This window comes from Psittacula echo, assembly GCF_963264785.1.
Source record: "Psittacula echo genome assembly, chromosome: 4".
NCBI lineage: Eukaryota > Metazoa > Chordata > Aves > Psittaciformes > Psittacidae > Psittacula > Psittacula echo.
The window spans coordinates 89916009-89936484 of NC_137738.1; the positions used below are offsets into that span (position 1 = coordinate 89916009).

The following is a 20476-nucleotide window of genomic DNA, read 5'->3' on the forward strand; positions in this document are numbered from 1 at the left end:
TGACAGTTTCCGTAGAATCCAAAGCTGGATGTGCTCTTAAATAGTTTGTTTCTGGTCCTCCTAATTAGTAAGATAATTCTCACATTTGGAATGTATATAAAATCAGTATACAGTACTACAAAGTCTGAAAGCAGGCAGCTTTGTTTTCATGTGGAATTCGCTGTTGCAACCAAGTGGGAAATAACATTTTTCAGTGATGTTCTGAGTGCTCTCTATAATGTTAACACTGACTGAAATTACATCACTTGTATCTTCCCTAAGCAGTGCAAAGGTGTATGCTGTAAGAAAGATTGACTGCTGGAGCAAGCTACTGAGAAAAGATAACCCCCAAATTAAAGGGAAAACTCCAGATGATATCATGAAGGCAAAAACATAGTAATAGAAACTCATTTCTTTCTCTTCTGTCAGAGTTCCTAACTAGTGAGAAGGCATAAAGTGGGGTGGTTTTTTTTCCAGAGTTTGAGAAATTTCACTTGGATCTGTTCACTATTTCTCATGAAGAAATTTCATTCTGGATGCTCAGGCAAGGCATCATAATGGATTTTTTTTTTTGTGAAATAGGCTGATCCTCTTCCTTCATGTCTTATGTTTCTGAATAATAGAATTGTTGTCTGGAGACATCGTGTTGAGGGTTTGCATACTCTGATAATCTTTGCTATGCTACAATTAAGGATTAGTCAGTAGTCAAATACAGGCAGAGAGCAGTCTGCTGTAATTTCCCCATCTGCAGGAACTACAGAAAAGTTTCTGGAGTGAATGAGGTCCATATTTGTAGCTGAGTTATCTGACAAACCTTAGGCTTCTGTCACAAGCAATACATGATACAAGTTTTAGACATATGCCATGCTGCTACTTCTTGGGTTAGCTTGATCTTAAAAATTTCTTTGTCATCACAGAGCCCAATAATTAGCCCAGTGAAAGAAAACACTGTAATATGAATTTACTCCTCCTCCACTCCTTCCCACCTTCCCCAAAACTCCCTTAGACCTGGATGAGTAATTCAAGAGTGTAGCACACGCTGCTGTCAGCTAGTGGGATGGACAGCAGGAAGGATTCCTTCAGGCCCCAAGGATGAGGGCCTCCTATTGCAGGCCCTGTTTTTTTTTTTACAGTATTTCTTTCTCACCTTCCTCAGTCCAGTCAAGGATTATAGGCTTGTTTCTGCTGATAGTTCCCTGAATCTGGACATGTGCATATATGCAGGTCTACCATTTAGTACCTAATTGAAAAGAAATGTGACAGACATTGCCATATTTCTACAGTAAGACCTGATGTAAAGCCATCAGTGGAATTAAAGGGCATTCCTGCTGCCTTCTTCATTGATTATAAGCAGTCCCATAGGCATGTCAGCAGGACAAGTTCTGAAGTGCTTTATGTTTACACAACTTTACTCCCAGTTACTGCTTTTCAGTGGCCTGAGTACATGCCTTGACTGACCTGACAACCCCTGGTTTGGTATCATTGTTCATTATGCTTCTAGTACTGCAAATTGTGTATTTAACTGAAACTATAATTGTAGAGTACTTGAAGTGTCAACTAAAACATTGTAGGAGGCATGTTTTCAGTGTTAAATCAGCTTCCAACAATGGTCATGAATAGTTTGCTAGTGCCAAATGTTAATGCAAGATGTTAAACCAGGCAGCATGCAGTAGACTAAGACTTTCAGGTTTTTTAGTTTTGGTGGGCTTTTTTAGTGGAAAATTGCATTTCCAGTGAACTTTTAGTGTGCTTCAGGGAAGGGACTGAAATTTTGTATGATGTGTTGAACAGCTCAGTGCTTTTTTTCCCCTGCTTGCTCAGAAAGTGTTTGTTCCTATTAAAAGTGTCTTGTCTTAAAAGTTAAGTGGATAAATCACATCAAGAAAAATACTAGATGTACTTGGTTTCAGCTGTATGCTACCTTTTGCTGATGATTCAAGAAACATTCTTTTTTTTAAACTATCCTGAATTGCATATGGTACAGCTTATCTCTACCCATGCTCCCTGAGTGTGGAAACAAGTTGGAGTACTGCTTTCTATGCTCTTTCCATTATGCCTTACTTCATCAGTTACTGTCTGCTGTCACTATGTCCTTTGTTGCATTGCATTCATTTGTAATGTTTCCTCCTCCAAAGTACTGAGGGGGGAGGGAATTAAAAATTCTTTTGTATTCATGTCATTTTGCACATGCTGTCTTTTCTTAATCCTTCAGACTCTTCTGTTCAAAAGATGGAAATCTTTTTTTATTCATAGAATAAGTGACAGCATTAGAGTTAAAAATTTTCAACGTAATGAAACAGTAGTTGCAGTCTCATTCCTCAAGAAACTAGACAGAAAATACAAGCATATTTCCCATCACTGTCCCTGGGGAAAATGCAAACATTTAATATCGATTATCATTGCTAAGCTGTACTGTATTTTATGTAGCTCACCTTGGTTTAGGCAAAAGGCTTTGTGGCTTGCTTCATGCTCGCTGTGCTAACAGCTTCCTACCTCAGTTCTTCATGTTAATGTTTTTGTGTTTCTTTATAGAAGGATCTTTGCAAGTATTCCATTGTATGTTTACATTTTTGCATGGTCATTTTGGGCTTTACCACATTAAATGTTGCATGCTGTTCTAGTTACCATAGATCTGAAAAGATATGGAATTAAAACAAATTGCAGAGAGGAGGAATGGTGAGGAGTGCAGAGGTTCTGTCTGGTGAGTGGTAGCTAAAAGGAAGAGGACCTTTTGGCTTACAAAAGCAATAATGATCTAAAATTTGTCTATTAATGTTAATATTTTTATTAATAGATTTATTTTCTAGATTAAAAATGCATAAAAATATAAGATTGGGGAAAATCCTACAGAAGTAATTTTTGTTACCTGCTTTTGGCATGTGGTGACTTCTAACACCATAAGGGGTTCTCTTGTATATAGTAATGTGTCCAGTCCCAGCCAGAGTCCTACACTCTGTATTGGCAGACATGGTGCCTGAAGGCTGTGTAGACAGTAGTATCCTCAGTTTTTCAGTAGCTGCTTGCGTTTCTTTATTATCTGTTGAAAATCTCTAGTACACGAAACTATAAGGATGTCAGCCAATAGGTGGGAAGGCACAGGAATGGATGACTGAACAACGATTAGAAGGGGAAATTGAGGCACGGGGGGCGTTGTATCAGTTACTCTGTTGCTGGCAAAGCTGGAATAGAACCTGAATTTGGACACTCTTCCTCTTAGCTGCTTCATATTGCAAAATCTAGAATTAATCTTGTCTGTCTTTAGAAATCTGTTCAAACATCTGTGTCTCCTCTAGTCTCAAGTCTGAAGTTACTGAGCTCAGATAACCTGATTTCTCCAAGGCGATGATTCCTCTAATTCTTTTGAAATTAAGCATATGTGTTAAAATATGCTGTTCACTTGGGTTTACAGTCTCTCAAAGTTTTTCAGTGGCTACTTAAGGCTGATAATATGCGTGTTTATCTTTCATTAGTAGGTTACACGTTTCAACATTAATATCCATTTGAAAGCACATAAAACTTACTGGTTTTTACATCTTTGAGGAGTATTTTGTCAGATCTTTGAAGGATAATAGTGAGAAGCAAATAAGCCTGAATGTTTCTATGCTAACAGAAATCTAAACATTGATAAAAAGAATATAGCAAATAATGTGGAGTAAATCTAGAACTTTTCATTATGGTGCTGTAAACATATATACATTTATATTCATTACACACAAAAAATACTGGAAAATAAGCATTCCTCAAGGGGAAAGAACTATGTTGCTCAGCTTTAATTCAACATTTTATTTCGCTAAAATAATGTTTTTATTTTTAATTTTTTATTTTAATTTTTTAAAACAATAATCATTGTTTAAAAGTGTCTTTTTATGTTTCTTCTTTTTCTGTTCCATGAACACCAAGGGAGACGCGGTAAAAGATTTAATGCTTCGCTTCTTGGGGGAGCAAGCTGCAGTGAAGAGACAAGTTTTAAATGCCAACTCTGTAGAACAGTCATTTGTAGGCTTGAAACAGCTAATTGTAAGTAACAGTCTTCATAATTCAATATATGTTAAATACCAAGCTTCCCTCAAGATAATTGGGAGCTACTGACTGTGAGGAGAAACTGAAAAAAACCTACGTATCAGTCTGTTCATGATCCTGCATAAGTACCAGCCAAAGTACAGCAGTTTTTAGTGGGAATGACACTGGGGTTTAAATATTTGGTTTTAAATGCCATAGTAAATATTTTTTTAATATGCAAAAGTTCGAGAAAAGGCAATTTCAAGTTACTGTGAATTTTATCAGCTGTTAATTTTTATGTAATGTAAATGGTTGCAGAACAGATTTTAATCACCTTTTTCTGTATCTGCATGTGTTTTCACCTTATTTTTTACAAAAGATAAGACATACCAGTCATTGTAAATGGTAAGCAAAGCTGATGTAGTAATTTCAGCCCTTTAATTTTTCACTTTAGTACAGGAAAACTAAACTAAATTACTTCCAAATGAAAGCTTAATTTTCTATTTTTAATTTCCTATTCTTAATGTAATATTTCAGACCTGGAAATCGTTACATGTAGCAGCCTTGTGAACCTTGCCATGTTATTTCAACCGCTGTGTTCCTGTTTGAAACAGCTATTACATGACTGAGCCTTACTTAGCCTGTTGAAATGTCTAAATATTTTAGGCTCATTTTGTTTTTGAAAAAATGGATGACAGTCTGTATTGTATATTTAGCATCTTTTTGATTTGTGTTACATAGCAAACTCCAAAAGAGACTTTTTTTTGTCATGCTAGGAAAACTCTAGATGGTCTGTAAGCACTGTTAAAGAAATTCAGAGGTAATTTTAGAATTTTAACTTGTGATCTCCATTGCGAAGATAGATATCTTTCTATTCATCTCAATGTTGTGCTTGAGAGTTTAGAGGGGAAAAAAAATCTTGGTAAGAAAGAAATCTTGTCTCTGTCAGTGTCAAGGTAGGAGAAGCTTTCTTCTGTGCTTCCTTTTCCTCTTCCAGAAGAGGAGTTTTGATGTATGGGAAATGTTTTTCTGTTCAGCCTTATAGCTATGTCCATGCCAAATGTTACTCTACGCTACAGATCATCTTAAATAGGAATTCCATCACTGTTGCTGTTTTAGCTTTGAGTGTGCGCTTAAGCTCCAGAGGAGCAGTGTCAAGGCTTTTAGGATCAAAGCAAAGACAGAAGGCAATCTGCAGCTGTCAGATTTTGGTTTTGCTACCTGTAGCAGATTTTTTTTTTTTCTTTTTTTTTCTTTTTTTTCTTTTTTTTTTTTTAATTCTCTTATTAGAAGTGTTTTGGTTTTTTTATAAAATTGCAGTCACTCAAGTAGAAGTCAGGATGTTTGTCAGTTTTCAAGGCTTCTAGTCATTAGCTGCTGGTTGTTCTTGATTACGCAGTAGAACTGTATCTTGGGGGTTTTGCAGAACTATTTCTTTTTATTATTAGAATAAGTTTTGGGGTATTTTTTCCTTGCAAACATTTCTGGGTTTTTTTCTGAAATTGTTAATGTGGAAAATTTATTTCAGATTGGCAACAGTCTTAAAGTTAAAAGGTATTTCAGACTTAGAAACATTAAATCCCATGCTAGACAATATTAATTAAAAAGATATATCCTTTTTATGTACACAATAGGCCAGAATGACTTATAGTAAGTGCTCTTTTAGCAGCCTTTGATTTTTCTTTCTTTATGGGTGAATTCGAGCCAAAATATGTTCAGCGAATGTGTCTTTTCATAGATGAGGTTTGCCCTTTCTATTATTCTGATATTACAAGTTCTCTGATCCCTGTTTAGTGATGTGATCCTTAACGTATATTGACACTACTTCCTAGACTAAAAAAGACCACTTATAAGCAATATTAACATCTGGTAAAATAAAAACTAGTGAAAGAAATGTTGCTGTGCAATTTCCACAAAGTTAAGATTTTTTTTTTTTTTAGCTTAGCTGTTTGGTATCCATGTGAACATGAGTATTAATGAGATAGTTTCAGTCACCCAGTTCAATCCCTTGCAGTGATGAACAGCAGCTTGAGAGTCTTTCAGAAAGGTCCTCAGTACAGAAGAGAAACGCATAGAATTAGGATAGACTTCAGCTTCAGACTGATACCTGTTATTTAGGTGTTTACATGTGAGGTGATGTCTGAACTATTAAGGCAAAGGAAATCTAATCTGTACAGTTACCAATCACATCTAAATTTGATGTGTAAATCTGAGATCCTATCTGAAAGTCTTAAGAGCTATCATTTGCTGTAGAAAAGACACCAATGGCAGCTGAAACGTAAAAACCCCCAACAAACAGTATTCCAAGCCTTCCTAGTCCAGAGAAAACTGCTTTATTTGTATCTGGTTACTGTTTTAATCCTACGCTGATAAGAAAAGTGTGCTCGGTGGCTCATCAGTATCCCAAATCTTCATGCCACAGGTCTTCAGCTGCAACTCTGAAGCTTCTCTGTTCTATTGTTTAATAACATCTGTTAGTGTATTTGGCTGTTTTAACAAATATATTGCTACTGCTTTCAAAGGCTATTCCAGAACTTCATTCCTTTGGTGGTTAATCAAAGAAATTCTAATCACTCCGCTCTCAATATCTTTTTTCTAATCAAAGATAAAGTTGTTTACAACAGTTTAAGTGTTTTTATCTCATGTTGCTTTTTAAGTCATTTTCTCTTCTTAGTTTTTGCTTCCTCTCCACTGCTACTTTGTGTGGGTAGACAGCAAAGACATTTCCTGTTTTCAAATTTTCTTTTTAAAGGCAAAAATAACTCTTCTCTAGTCATCTCATCATGGATGTCTTCATAATCATCCTGGGAGCTCTTTTCAGAGCCTCTTCCAATGGAAGCTAACATCTTTTTTTTATCACTGTACAGAACTCAACAGATTCTATTGTAAAGTTACATGACTTTCCCTGTGAATTATTGTGGTTTACCTTTTCTGTTATTCTAATATTACAAGCTATCTGATGCCTGTTTAGTGATGTGATCCTTACATATATTGCCAGTACTTCCTAGATTAAAACTCAAAATGCAGATCCTAGTTTGCCAGGATCACAAAATAATATCTTAAATTTATTCTAGTGTACATCCTTGAGTAGTAACTTCTCATCTGCCTTATAAAAGTTCCAGTAAAAAACATGTACAAGCTAAAAAACAGTTCTGTGTTGTGTTGTGTTGTAGTTTAACTGACAGTGGATAAGACGAAGTTAGTGCTTTAAGCAATGAATGTTGGAGACAGAAATCCTTTTGGGGGGATCGTAGTGCAGTCTGCAAAAGTTTCCTTAATTACAATTAGTTGTCAAAAAACAAATGGTATCAGGAAGGTAGTAAGCTGAACTTCCAAATGTGCACCTTTTCTGATGAGACAACCAACAGCAGCATCATTTCTAAGACAAATAGTTGTTCACCAGGAACTTAACTCAGTGTTAAACTCAGCTAATAAAATTGTTTGTTCAGCGTGAATTTGGGCTAGTTGATTTGAGTGAGATTTGTAGCAGTAACCCAAAGATGGATAGGTGGTTTATTGAACAGTTGTGATTTCACATTTTAAGTTTCTGCTGTGGAATGGGTAACAGTGAGTTGTAAATGGTGTACTGGTAGGGTAATGGTGGGGAGATTGTGCAGTAGAACTAGTTTTACAACCTTGAGGCTTTTAAGCAATATGGGAGTGCTGGAGTGGTCCAGCAAAGTAAGTCCCTAAATCTATGTGCTTATCATAGAGGTGATAACTTGTAAATAGAGTTACACATCTGTAGAAGCTAAGTGCCTTTTTTTTTTTTTTTTTTTTTTAACTGAGAACAGAAAATCTGAGTTGTCAGTTTCTGAAAAGTTTTATTAGTCTGGTATAGGAACATGCATCTACCTCTAGAGCAAATAAATGTAGAGCTGGTTTATCTTCACAATGTTACTTTGTTTTACAGCAGCAAATAAAAACTATACATACAAGGTGCAAGCTGCAATTATGCTGGTTCCAGTTATTCCATATTTTAGATTAATTGTTTTTCATTTGAACAAATAGCACAGTATTTCTCACTAGAGGCATTTCTGATATTTTGAGTCATAACGTGTTTGCAGCCATGCGAAAATTATGTCTTTGATAATACCATACCTAAAAAAAGACTACCGGATCTTGCCACTATAAATACACAATGTTTGCCCTACGTGTGCAATAATTTCATCAAGCTACTGGACCAGGAAAGGGTTACTAACTACATTTTCATAACTGATGTGGAAGTGCTCTACCAATGTAATTTACAGGAGAGAAAAATGTCATAGCTAGTGGAGGAGGACATTTTAATCACTTTAATGGTGTTACATGTAGAGTTAATAACTCCCTTTAAGTCTATTTAAAAAAAAAAATCATATACTGTTACTTTTGCACATGATTAATGCTGTGCTGTTCCATATATTTTCAAATACAACAAACTTGAATGCAGTGGTATGGCATATATAATCACTTTAGTATTACAAAATTATCCTTAACTTGGGGGGAAGGGGCTTTGTTTCTAAATCAGTGATTAATTTTCAAGATTTTTGCAGCCAATTTGAGAGATGGGAGACACATGTAGCACAAACAGTAACTGGGGGCTTGTGGGAGAGGTTGCCATTCTATACTAAAAAGCATCAATTTATTGGATAAAATTTCAGCAGCTTACCTCTGAGTCAAAATTGTTTTCCTGAAAGTCTGAATAAAGTTATAAATTGGCTTCATGTATCAGGTGAGTTCCCTTTTCATTAAACATGTTTTCTGTAGAGATGCAGTCTGCATAACTCTCTTTGCTTGACAGAAGAATTCCACCTGGATATTAGCCGTATTTGTTGCATCACCTGAGTTTCACTGCTTTCATTTGGGAAAACAACATGCAGTATTGTATGCAGAGGATAAATATGAACATTTCTGCAATCACATATCTAAGATTCAATTTTATGATTCTTTAAAAAAAAAAAAAAGTCAAGCAAAATTGGAGCGTGAAGAGGCTTCCAAGCAACAGCTATGTATGTGAGACAGTGGTATTCAGCTGTTTGATAATACCTTTTTCAGTCCGTATCAGTGAATATCTTCACAATAAAACAATAACAGTCTTTCAGATATATTGCAAACTCTGATAATTGAAGTTCTTATGACACTTTATTAGAAAAGGAAGAAATGTAAAAAATGTTTTTCCAGCCAGTTATTCTTTGGCTTGTATTGGGTCTTAGTGTGAGGTGTTCCTGCCCGTGGCAGGGGGGTTGGAACTAGATGATCTGGAGGTCTTTTCCAACCCTAACTATTCTATGATTCTATGATTTACTCAGTTGGAACTTTTCTTAATTTCTGAATCTAAACAACACAACATCTTCAGTGCTGTCCTTGTAGTTGAACTAATACCATTCTACTTTTAATCACTAGAATTCTTTTCTGCTACATCCCATTCCTCCCATTCATCTCTCTTTGTAGAAAGTAAGTTCATTTGAAGGCATTGGAATGTATTAAATATCTCAGTTACTTACTTTGACCAAATGGACTAGAAGCATTGCCAGATCTTTAAATGTGAACTTATCAGAATTTGTAACTAATTGTTGACTCCATTTCAAATGATTTTAGGGTGTTTTCTTTTATTCCTTTTAATAAAAGGAGATCACAATAGCCTTATTCAGGCTCTTCTTTTGAAAATGGTTAATGTAAGTCAGTAAAATGAGGATTTGAGAGTTGATCACCTTACACTAATTTTTGTCTCTTAAAGCTGCAGATACAGTGTTTGATTAGGTTGGAGGTCAAACTAAAAGAAGCAGTAAGATAGTAATCATACTATAGTTGCTTCAAAAAACAGCACAGATTTGTGTGCAAGGTAAGCTGTCACTGGAAAGAGGAAAAATGAAGGAGGGGAGGAGCTTTGTTCTCTAGCACACAAGTCTTATCACCTCAAGCTAGGTTAAACTTTTAGTTTCTACTTCTGCGGGATAGTAGTCTGACAAAATCCTGGAAATACTGTCTACGTTTTTGGTTTAAACCTACAGTCATTGTATTCAAAACTCATCTTAAGAAATTCAGTAAAAAGATAAAAATATATTGGGCTAGTTCTGTCGTTCCTAATGAAAAATAGAAATCCTTTCTATTTGAAACCTGGTTTACTATGCAGTTTTCCCTGCAGTTTTCCCAGTGTAAAACTCCCCTGGGACCTCTTCTGATCTTGTGAAAACCAAAGTTCTGCAAGGAATAATGCAACACATTGTCTATTGGTTGGCTAATCTGCTTGTCCTGGCTTTGGTGTGTGTCCTAAAACGATTGGGGCATTTTCTTGTTTTTTGGGAGTTTTTTTTTTTTAATTTTGAGTTATGTTATTTGGACTAAAAAAAAAAAATCTCTTCACAAGTTAATGATCTGCACTGGTAGTGTGTAGAACACACAGAAGTCACGCAAGCTGGTGGCTTCATTAAAAGAACAGCTTTATACTTTCCATGGGAAAAAAAAAAAAAAAAAAAACAACTTATGAGTGTCATGTGTGGAAAGAAGTTCTCTTCTGCCAGGCTGATATGGTATTAGTGAGCTATTTGGCAATAATATTTCCTTGAGAGTATTTTCTTTAGGAGAAAATAATGTTCTCACACAATTGCAGCTGTATTTTTAGGAGAAAATAATGTTTTCACACAAATGACCATGTCCTGATCATCACAGAATAATTATTTTATTCTTTGAGAATATTCTTCAGTATTTTTTATTCTATATCTGAAGCTGTAGTATCCATATTCACTTTGAACTTCTATTTATGACTTATAAACAAAATACATCCCTGTTACTTTCAGGAACAAGAGGCATGGATTGTTAGGACTGTGCAGCTGTAGACCACAGGAATTGTGAATATGACTGACCTGCAAGGTTTTGTGGGGTGTTTGAAATAACTGGGTAAAGATTTCTGGTGGACTGGCAACTCTGGCAATGGTACGATTTGCCAGAGACAATAATGAGTCCTGCTAATTTCAAATTAAGTTATACTGCCAGCAGCCTTCTATTAAGTTTCCACAGAGAATTATGCTCCATGACCAGCAGGCATCTCTAATTTTGAAATAATGATGAATATTATGTTTCATTTTCCAGCAAAGACTATTTATACAATGACTATCACACTTCTCCTGCCAGTCTTGCTCTATAAAGGAAAAATATTTTCTGTCCATGCCTGAAACAGAATTTTAAAAATTGAAGCACCTGAGTTTGTCACAAATGCTCCATTGTTATTTCTGGATCCTAACTCTCACTTGGGAAGAAAAGGTGGTTTTAGAGTCCATGTATGCTTCTGTTTTAAGGATAATAAGAAATTAATTTGTCGCTGCAGAAGAGGAATAAATTTCACATAAACCATGTTAGTGTCTTTCTGCTTTTCTAAGTTGATGCAGCTATATGTTGAAGGATGTTATAAATGCATTATCAATTCCTGCTCTTCCATAAGTACATAGGTGTCTCAGAAGCTGCTGTACTGCTTCGTGGACTTGCTGACACCTGACTTCTGCATTTCCAGGTGGATCTTAAATTTTTATCTGGGATTTGACAATGCGAGGGAGAGAGGTGAGGTTGTTAGTGCATGATGATCTCAAACTGGGGGCTAAAGAGTATGAAAACTTCAGCTGTTACTTCTGTTTTTTTCTGTATAGTCATTTGCTGTACTGACAAGTTTTCTAAACTAAACGCTAGGGAGAATTTAATAAAATACCAATTCAAGATGAGTACCTGAACTTTGCAGGCATGTATAAATGCATTCTATTCCTTTACATTTTCCCAGACAATGTGACAGTTTTCTTTTATCATGATTTTTATCATTTTTTTAATGTATTTAAGAAACTACATGAAAAAAATATTACTTTCAGGAACAAGACGTATTTGGTTTATAATGACTTGCTACATATATGGCTCCTGAAAAACTCCCCTGTGAGACAGAGAAGTAGGATGGCTTAAAACCTGAGAAACATCAGTCTGTGTTTTAAGCTTTTGGTAGTGTTAGCCGTACACATGACTTCATTAGCATATTCAAGGCAGAAACATTAGTAGAATGACAATATGACAAGGTATTTTGACTTGTTTAACTAGAAATGTTATTTTTTTTAATGAATTAAAAAGATGTATTGAAGAAGATTTGAAGTTAGCCATGCAGTGGAGATTCAGATGTTTACATTTTATAGGTGAAACAACTGCTATTGTTCTGAATTTATTGGTTGCTGCATTATATTGTTTCTTGTTCTTTGATCTTAATTGATAGGAATTCTGTGTTCTGGGCAATGTTATCAAAGTCTATTTTCATTAAATAAACTGTACTAGGGATTATAATCTGAAATACTGAAGTCAGTGAGGTAGGAATAGGCATTAAATACTTTATAACAGTAGAGGAACTTGGATGTGATTATTGAAATATGGCCAGCAATTTTTACTGTCCTTTTAAGGAGAAAACAAAATTGTGGATATTATAGTATACTCAAGCATATTAGCAAACATGATTTAGCTTTAAGTTCAGAATTCTATATGGTGGTGTGCATATCCTTTTGTTTTAGCAATCTGATAATATTAATGCTTGATTTCTCTTTCTGCATAATTAGATGTGCAGCTTTGACAAATGACATTCTGCTTCTCACCGGCCAGCTCTCCTGACCTTGTCATTATTACTAATGGGAACTTGTAGTTGCTTCAGGCAAAATAAGCAGTTGTGTATTTTAGGGACTTTATGATTTTGCTGCTTACACTTTTCTTCTTCCCAGAGCAGTAAAAACTGGAGGGCAGCAGTTGACTTGTGTGGGAGGCTTCTAACTGCCCATGGTCAAGGCTATAAAAAAAGTGGACTGCCTACTAACCATACAACAGATTCGTTACAGGTACATTTAAAGATACACCCTTGTCTTTTTTTTTTTTTTTTTTCCAACAATATTCATATTAACATATTTTTTTAACATGATCAAACTTCTTTTTGTAATTTTTACCCCACAACTGGGCTTATTAAAGCATTTTAGTAAGTCACTTTCTGTTTGCTTATGTGAAGTAGATCTTCACTTAAAAAGGTAGTCACTTTATAAAAGGTAGTCACACTAGTAGAGAAAAATATGTCGTGCTATTTTGGAAGATTCATTTTGCTGAAGTTCATGGACACTATCTAGACTGTGAACATTGTAATAAGATTCAAATGTTAGAAGTATGTTTCGTGATAATAAGGAAATAATAAATTAATAAAGGATCGTGAAACATTCCAAGCATTGTACTGAACAAAATGTGACCTCATGACAGCATGGTTCTGGCCCTAGTAACTGTAACACTCATGGAATTCTACCAAAATCATAACAGATTTTAGAAATTGCATAAAATTGGAAAAACGATTAAAAACCAGTTTGATAATTCTTACATGCTAATTCAACTTAGATATTCTAATTTTGAAGCAAGCTAGTTTTTAAACTTCAAAATCTCAATACCTTTACAAACAATTAAAATATCAGTCCTCTATGTTTTGTTTTAATAATCTTGTGAAAAGTATTCAATGAAAGCATGTAAATATGCTCCTCCTTCTTATCATTTAGTGACACACTCTTTACTGAACTTTATCAGAAAAAACTGGAAAGTTGAAATTGTGTTTGATTAGCTTTTTATTGAAGCTAATAACAGAACTTGTCTTTTCCTTCTTTTCACATGTATTAATTTTTAGCTGTGGTTTGTGAGACTAGCACTTCTGGTAAAACTGAATCTGTTCCAAAATGCAGAAATGGAATTTGAGCCATTTGGAAATTTAGACCAGCCTGACCTTTATTATGAATATTACCCTCATGTATATCCTGGACGAAAAGGTAAGATACTTGATTTTTCCTTTTCATTTTTGCCAGCCATTATAAAAAAATGGGTTCAGGTTTTTTTAATTCTAAAGCATTTGTGAGCTTTGAATGTTTTCCCCCAGAAGAGCATGACTGATTACTGTGTTAAAGCGTTGTTTGTGTTATGGAGGTATCAATAAGGAGTAACAATAAGGGGTAAAATTATTCCATCACAGTATAGGTAGGCAATGTATTTCATGATGCTGATACAGCATTCATTTGAAAGAGGAATGATAGGAAGTAAATATAATAAACTAGTTTATTTGTAGGGTATTGTGATTTTAAAAAAGCCAAACTTTAATAGTTCATTTTATCTAGAAACATGTTGTGAAAGGCGATGAGAGAGTTTGTGGAAAGAGAATATATAAGCTTTTCCTCTTATATTTTTCCAGGTACTATCATTATGTTATTTTTATCATTGATGTGTTCATGCACGCATGCTAATGCAGGTGTTATTTTCTTATGTTTCCTGGATTGTAGGATAAAAAAAAATAGATCTAATTTAATAATTTTCCTTAATGATTTTTTATTAGTTATATGTACAGTTATTTGCTTAGTAATTGACCAGCCACAATTCTTCATAAGCAGTTTGTCTTGAGTTTCAAATGCACTACTTCCCTACTTGCTTCAAATAGCCCATAGGTTAACCATATAGTTCTATTAGCCAGGGTATTCTAGTCCTCCAGGAGTCTGGATTTGAAGAGTTGCTTTTCCTAAGAGCAATTTCACACCTGTTCAGGCTATTTTAAAAATTCTTTTTTTCTAGATCTGTTATTTGGCAATAAAATGCTCTCTGATGCAAGTACGTCATCGAGTACTGTTCTTTGGCTTTCATACTTGAACCACAATGTATAATAAAATGTTAACAGTTGAAATAGGCAGTGCTACTGTCTGAAAAAAATACAGTCTATTTTACATAAGATGCTGGAAGTCTCAATGGACTAACCTAAAAAGATACTGAGACCTTCAGGTTGCTGAGGAAAGGAAGTTAGTGTCAAGAATGATCAGAATCTCTTGCAGAAGACTGTTTCATTTGTTAAGTGATGCTGATCTGTTGTAGCCAGCAAGGCTAATATGGACTGCCTGGAACTTTCTTACTTTACAGTAAGTAACCTTCTGACTTTACTTAGCATCTTCCAGGCAAACACAGGCAAAAATTTCCTCTTTTGTCTTGAATACATTCAGTCCACTGAGAAGGAACTGTGTTATTTTTAAGAGAGAGAGAGAGTTTTGGTCATTAGTTTGGGCAGCTCTTTGGATTTTGTTATCTTTTGGCAGCTGTGCACACGATGCATTGCTGCTCAGGAGAAGTAGTCTTCCCCAGGCCATATGCGTATTTCACATTTCTTTCAGTATTAAAAACAAGTTATTGTGCTTAAGGATTTGAGGTATTTCAGTCCTTGTGCCACAGAGCATACAGGTAGCAGCGGTTCTGGGCAGTCTAGCCAGCTGTTGCAGGAACCCGTCCTGTGACTGAGCTTTTGATCCAAACTCTCTTTGCAGCAACCATTCAACCAGTGCAGCTGTTTCATACAAATTATGAAAGTATCTATGGTAAAAAGGTGAGCATAAGGAAAATACTGTATTTCATTATTATGTTCCTCAGTTCATTTTTAACAGTTGAACATACCAGCTGGAATCATAATCTGATCATCTGTAAGGAAAATACAGTCAAGGTTGCTTGGAGCTGACCTGCTGGTTGTAGCTATCTCATACCAATACAATGTGATGAAGATGTGGGAATAGCTATCAAACCTTCCTTATGTAGTTTTGAGGAGAGAGAGATGTTGTTTGCAGGGATGTAGGAAAGAACAAGCAATTCTCTTCAGATTAGCATTAAATTATGCAGTGCTGGATTGTGGATAAAGGAATTTAGTATGCATGCATCCTTAACCAGCTAATTTAAATAATAAAATAGATATAAATCATTCATGTATTTTGATTGTATTAGTATGAACACACAATCCACTGCTGTTTTGGTAATTTTACATATCATTTTGTGGTGTAACAAGCATAAAAGGAACAGCTTTGTTTCAACACTTTAATTTTGATTCATGGTATATAAATGGAGTAAGCACTTAAAAATCAATTTAATAAATGAGAGTATAGATATAATGTGCACATTAATTGTAAAACATCTAATATTTTGTATAATTTCTTTGTATTCAAAATATTCATAACAAGATATGTAATGAATTTGAAAGTTTTCTGTGTTTTCTATGCTTGAAGTAAGGAAAGCATATATACCTGAGCAGCAGTGAGGATAGTCCCTCATCCATTTACCTCTGATGAATATACCTCAAAGAATTTAAAGTAAATTCCAAGTAAATGTATGAGGAGTGGAAGATGGTTTTTCCATTAATTTATCTTAACATGGCCAACACAGTCATCTTAATTTTCTTCTGAAGCTCTCCCAAGGCTGTTTCCCTCCCAGCAATGCTATTAATCTGTTTCCCCCTAAGATTTTGTATGGCGTTTGCAGCCATACTGTGCAAGGGTCCCCCCTAGTGTTGTCATCTTCATGGCTCTAACATCTAATCTTTCTGAAGTCTTCCTTGCCTGTTTTCTGTGTGCTCTTCAGTCATCTCCGTTGCCTGTAGGTGTGCACCATCTGGGGGGTGGAATTCACTGGGATCCTTCTATCAGCCAGTGAAATTAGTTAAGTTCCTCTTTGATCATTCCTGTTTGATATGGGTCATAGAGCACACAATTCTCATTTCCTAGTGAAATCTTTAAATTGTTCAGTTGCACACTTAATTTTTTCTAAATTCATCTGCAAGTGAAGTCTGATTTTTATATTCATTTTTCTTTTGTCTTCTGATAGGTCTGTACTTAGGTCAGGAAATTGCTTCCTGCACATCTCTGTTGTACTGTGAGGTACATAAGTCTGGATTTTTGTCACCATTCTCATGATTAATGGCTTTCAGGATTTTATTTCTTCTTTTTTTTTTTTTAATTCTGTCTTTATCTTTACACTTCTATTCATATTGTTTGTTTCTGTGTTCCTCGTGATACTTTGTAAACTCTTTCATGTGATAGATTGGGTAACCTGAGGTATCCTTTCCATTGGTAATGCTGATGTGTTTCTGAAAGAGTGAGAGCCAACGATTAAAATGGAACATTAAAATGCTATTTCATTCTTTTATGAAATAATTTGGTCTTGTTTCTGGTTAATAGACCAATAAGTTATAGAAAAGTTAATGCTACCAAAATCAGTGTTCTAAAGCTACAATAATTGAGAATAATTTATTTTGAATTACGAAGGGAAAAAAAAAAAAGAAACAAAACTGTGCAGAAGTGAAAATAGGACTTGTATTCCCCTGACCAGAGGTTTATAGGCATGGGGTTTTTTTTTCTTTTCCTTTCCCCTTTTCATTCTCCTTGTGATGATACAGCATCACCTGTACTTTTTTACCATGAAATCAGTCTTCTGTTGTCTGGTGGCAAGTGCCTAAATAAGGAACATATTGTTAAATAATTCATTGTATGTGCTGTAGAAACTGATTTCATACTGTACACCTTCCCATGAAGTAGCACAAGTGTTGGGTTTTTTAAAGTGTGGCTCTAGTGTGACCACAGGGATACGCTAATGTATTGCAATAGGCTGACACTTTCAGATGGATACTAACAGTTAAAAATATATATATACATAATATATAAACCCCATATATTTCTCTCAAAGTAGTGCAATTCTAGACATCACGTTGTTTTAGCATATTTCACCAGGTCTGTATTACTTTTACAACTTCATTAATATCCACTGTAGTTAGAAGTTTTAGAAGAAATACATTAAGAAATTGGTACAAAAAATATGTGGATGTGTGAGATTTTATTTTTTATGTGTCCTTACTTACTTAAGAAGTGCTCTTAATTTGTTTCATATATTCAGTTTTGAAATTCAGATCCCCCTAAAGGAATCCTGTCATACCTGGTCTGGAACTGTTATTGAAACTCATGTTGTAAACAGATTTTCAGTGCTGATATCTAAGGTGAAATGTAATAAATTACTATTATCACATTGAATAAGCTCATAAAATAGCAAAAGGATGTAACAGGAGACTTGTCATATGTGTGCTGACACAGAGACACTGTGCTTACTGTGAAAGCGCTCATCCAGAATTTTTCTTAAATACCCACAGAAGGCACATCTGGACTGCGTGTAGTGCAGAGGACTGGGCACAGCTCCAGGGTCTACCTGCTTGCTGAAGCTTGATCCTGCTCTATAAATATCAGCCCATGCCTATGACAGGCATGGATTGGGGAAATTAATCTCCTGTGTGCTTTCACAGTAAACGACTTTCATAGTGGTTCTTCTACAGTGATGTTTGGCCATTCCTTTCTTCTCTTCTCTGCAATTTGTCTATGCTAGTAGGAAGCAGCTTTGCTGAACCTTCCTTTCCTTTTTTCTCAGCATGGTTTTGGATGATGCTATAAATTAAATGCCCTTGGGTTTTTTTCATCCTCATCAACTTTTGGTTAGTGGGAGAACTGTGACAGGATGGGAAGTGGTGTGGGGAAAAAGTTAAAATAGTTGTGTGTGGGGAGGCAAAAGGGAATAATCAAGGTAAAAACAGAGATAAGAAATGCATAGACTAAAGAAATGATAGCATATAGAGAGCTCCTATCTGTTAATAAATTTTGCAGGAAAACAGAAGAAAAAAACCAAAGACTTCAATCGTTGTTATATTCTAATCATTGTTTGAGGGTGGTGAGATACTGGAACAGGTTGCCCAGAGAAGTTATGGATGCTCCATCCCTGGAAGTGTTCAAGGCCAGATTGGATGAGGCTTTGAGCAACCTGGTTTAGTGGGAGGTGTCCCTGCCCATGGCAGGGGTTGAAAATAGATGATCTTCAGGGTTTTTTCCAACCCACATCATTCTGTGGTTCTATAATATGTGGTACTAGCTTTCTCATAAGTTGCCACAAATACTGCTGTGCCTGAACTTACGCCCCCATGTTAGACTGCTTTAGTCTTGACAGCTGGTCGGAAGAGTTCTCCATTCAAGCTTTTGTGGACAGTAAAAAAGATATTAAAGCCTTTAGAGGAACTGGTTTGCCAATTATTATTTACAGTACTATGTACCTCTGTTGTCTCTTTAAATTTGCTATCTGTTCTGTTTCTTTAGAGCTACCTTCTACCTATGAAATCAGCTAATACCACTTGAATAAACACCACTCAAGTGTTTTGGTTCCAGTTGGCTACTTAGGGTTGTCAGACTTGCAAATACAATTTTTTATGAACTCGTATTTTAGTCTAAGAAATATATGTATAATTTAAAGAGGATAGAGTGCTGCGAAAATAATTAATTGTGCCTTCTTTCTCAAGGCCATGTAGTCTCACTGTAGACAGTATCAGCTTTATGTAGTATCTCTTAAAAGTGAACAGGTAGCTCACTTATATATTCTGCCTTACCACTGGTAAGATTTGTGGTGATGTTTTTGTGGTATGGCAGTTGTTGCAGGGTTTTTCTGCAATTCTGTTGTGTTTTCCTTGCTTCAGTGCAAGTAACTCCAGGTTACTCAAATTTTGAAACCTTTCAAAACCAGATCTTGAGTCACAGTATCTGTGTTCTTAGGTCACATGCAGTTAAATTGTCAAGTATATAGAAACATGCAATTTCAGATAAAATTTTCAAACCCTTTTCTTTCAATGATTGCAAACATTCAGGCTCCTCCTTCTTCTTCAGTCTCTCTGAAATGAAAGTAATAAAAGCTTGGAAATTGGTCTGTTGAAGCTGGATTTTTTTTTTTTTTAAGTGTATTTTTAATTGACAGTGAGATTCGGAATCAAAGCTACTACTGAATCATCAGTTTTAAAAATCTCCATATAAAGTATATGAGTACACTGTTGCAGAAGTATCTAAGAGTGTGTATGTGCATATAAATGCAAGGATATACATCCCTGTGTGTATATGTATGAATAAAGTGGAATGTGTTCCTGAAACTGTATTTTCTGTATTTTTCTTTTACCCAGTGAAGGAAGGGTTTGTTTCTCTGTTTTGCTGATTTTTACTGTTATAAGACCCCACTTTATGTTTTCAGTAAATAATAATTTGCCCTGCTGCTGTTTTTTGATATTTCAGATTTGTTGAATAAGCTGTAGAAGGCAGATCAGAAAGCATTTCTAGTTACTCATTTTGCAACAAGAAAATACAAAGATAAAATGGCTAGCCATTGGAATTCTCCTTCTTCTGCTCTAAAAGGACTGCAGATGAGGGCTGCAGTTTGAATTTGATTGACGTGAGGTGATGTTTATGTTATGACAGTTATGAAAATGTGCAGCTGTTCATAAAGATACAGAAACTGAAATCTGTGGTCTTAGAAAATTCTACCTGATCTTGCTATCTATTCCATCTGTTCCCATGCTTTTGGAGTATCCATTTTCCTTTCAGCACACCTTTTTCACTTTTTAGTTTTGCCTTTTGTACACTGATAATATATATATGAATGAGATTAATTCATGCCAAAGTGACACTCAAAAGTCATATTCTTTGGAAAAAGTTCCCCACTGTGTTTAGAAATGATAGCTAAGAAAAGAATTGTCTTAGAATTAAACCATTTTTCCTTTATGATTTTTTTATAAATAACATTATTATGAAACCCCTAAAGAGAAGCAACAAAGGTCAACTGCAAAATAGCAAGCTAGAATAAGACTTATTTAACTTAAAATTTCAATACAGAACAGTTA

At 35.1% G+C, this 20476-nt stretch overlaps 1 protein-coding gene across 6 annotated transcripts in view; it reads left to right on the forward strand.

The window, feature by feature from the left end:
* TRAPPC12 (trafficking protein particle complex subunit 12) overlaps window positions 1-20476 on the forward strand; it is a 57739-nt gene that overhangs the window by 2150 nt on the left and 35113 nt on the right. For all 6 annotated transcript variants that reach the window (XR_013956593.1, XR_013956594.1, XR_013956595.1 and 3 more), the window contains exons 3-5: window positions 3880-3996; window positions 12693-12806; window positions 13625-13763. Coding sequence is in view for 3 of the 6 variants with exons in the window: in XM_080615401.1 (XP_080471527.1) it covers window positions 3880-3996; window positions 12693-12806; window positions 13625-13763 (370 nt within the window). In the remaining 3 variants the exon portion in view is untranslated. The remainder of the gene's footprint in view (window positions 1-3879; window positions 3997-12692; window positions 12807-13624; window positions 13764-20476) is intronic.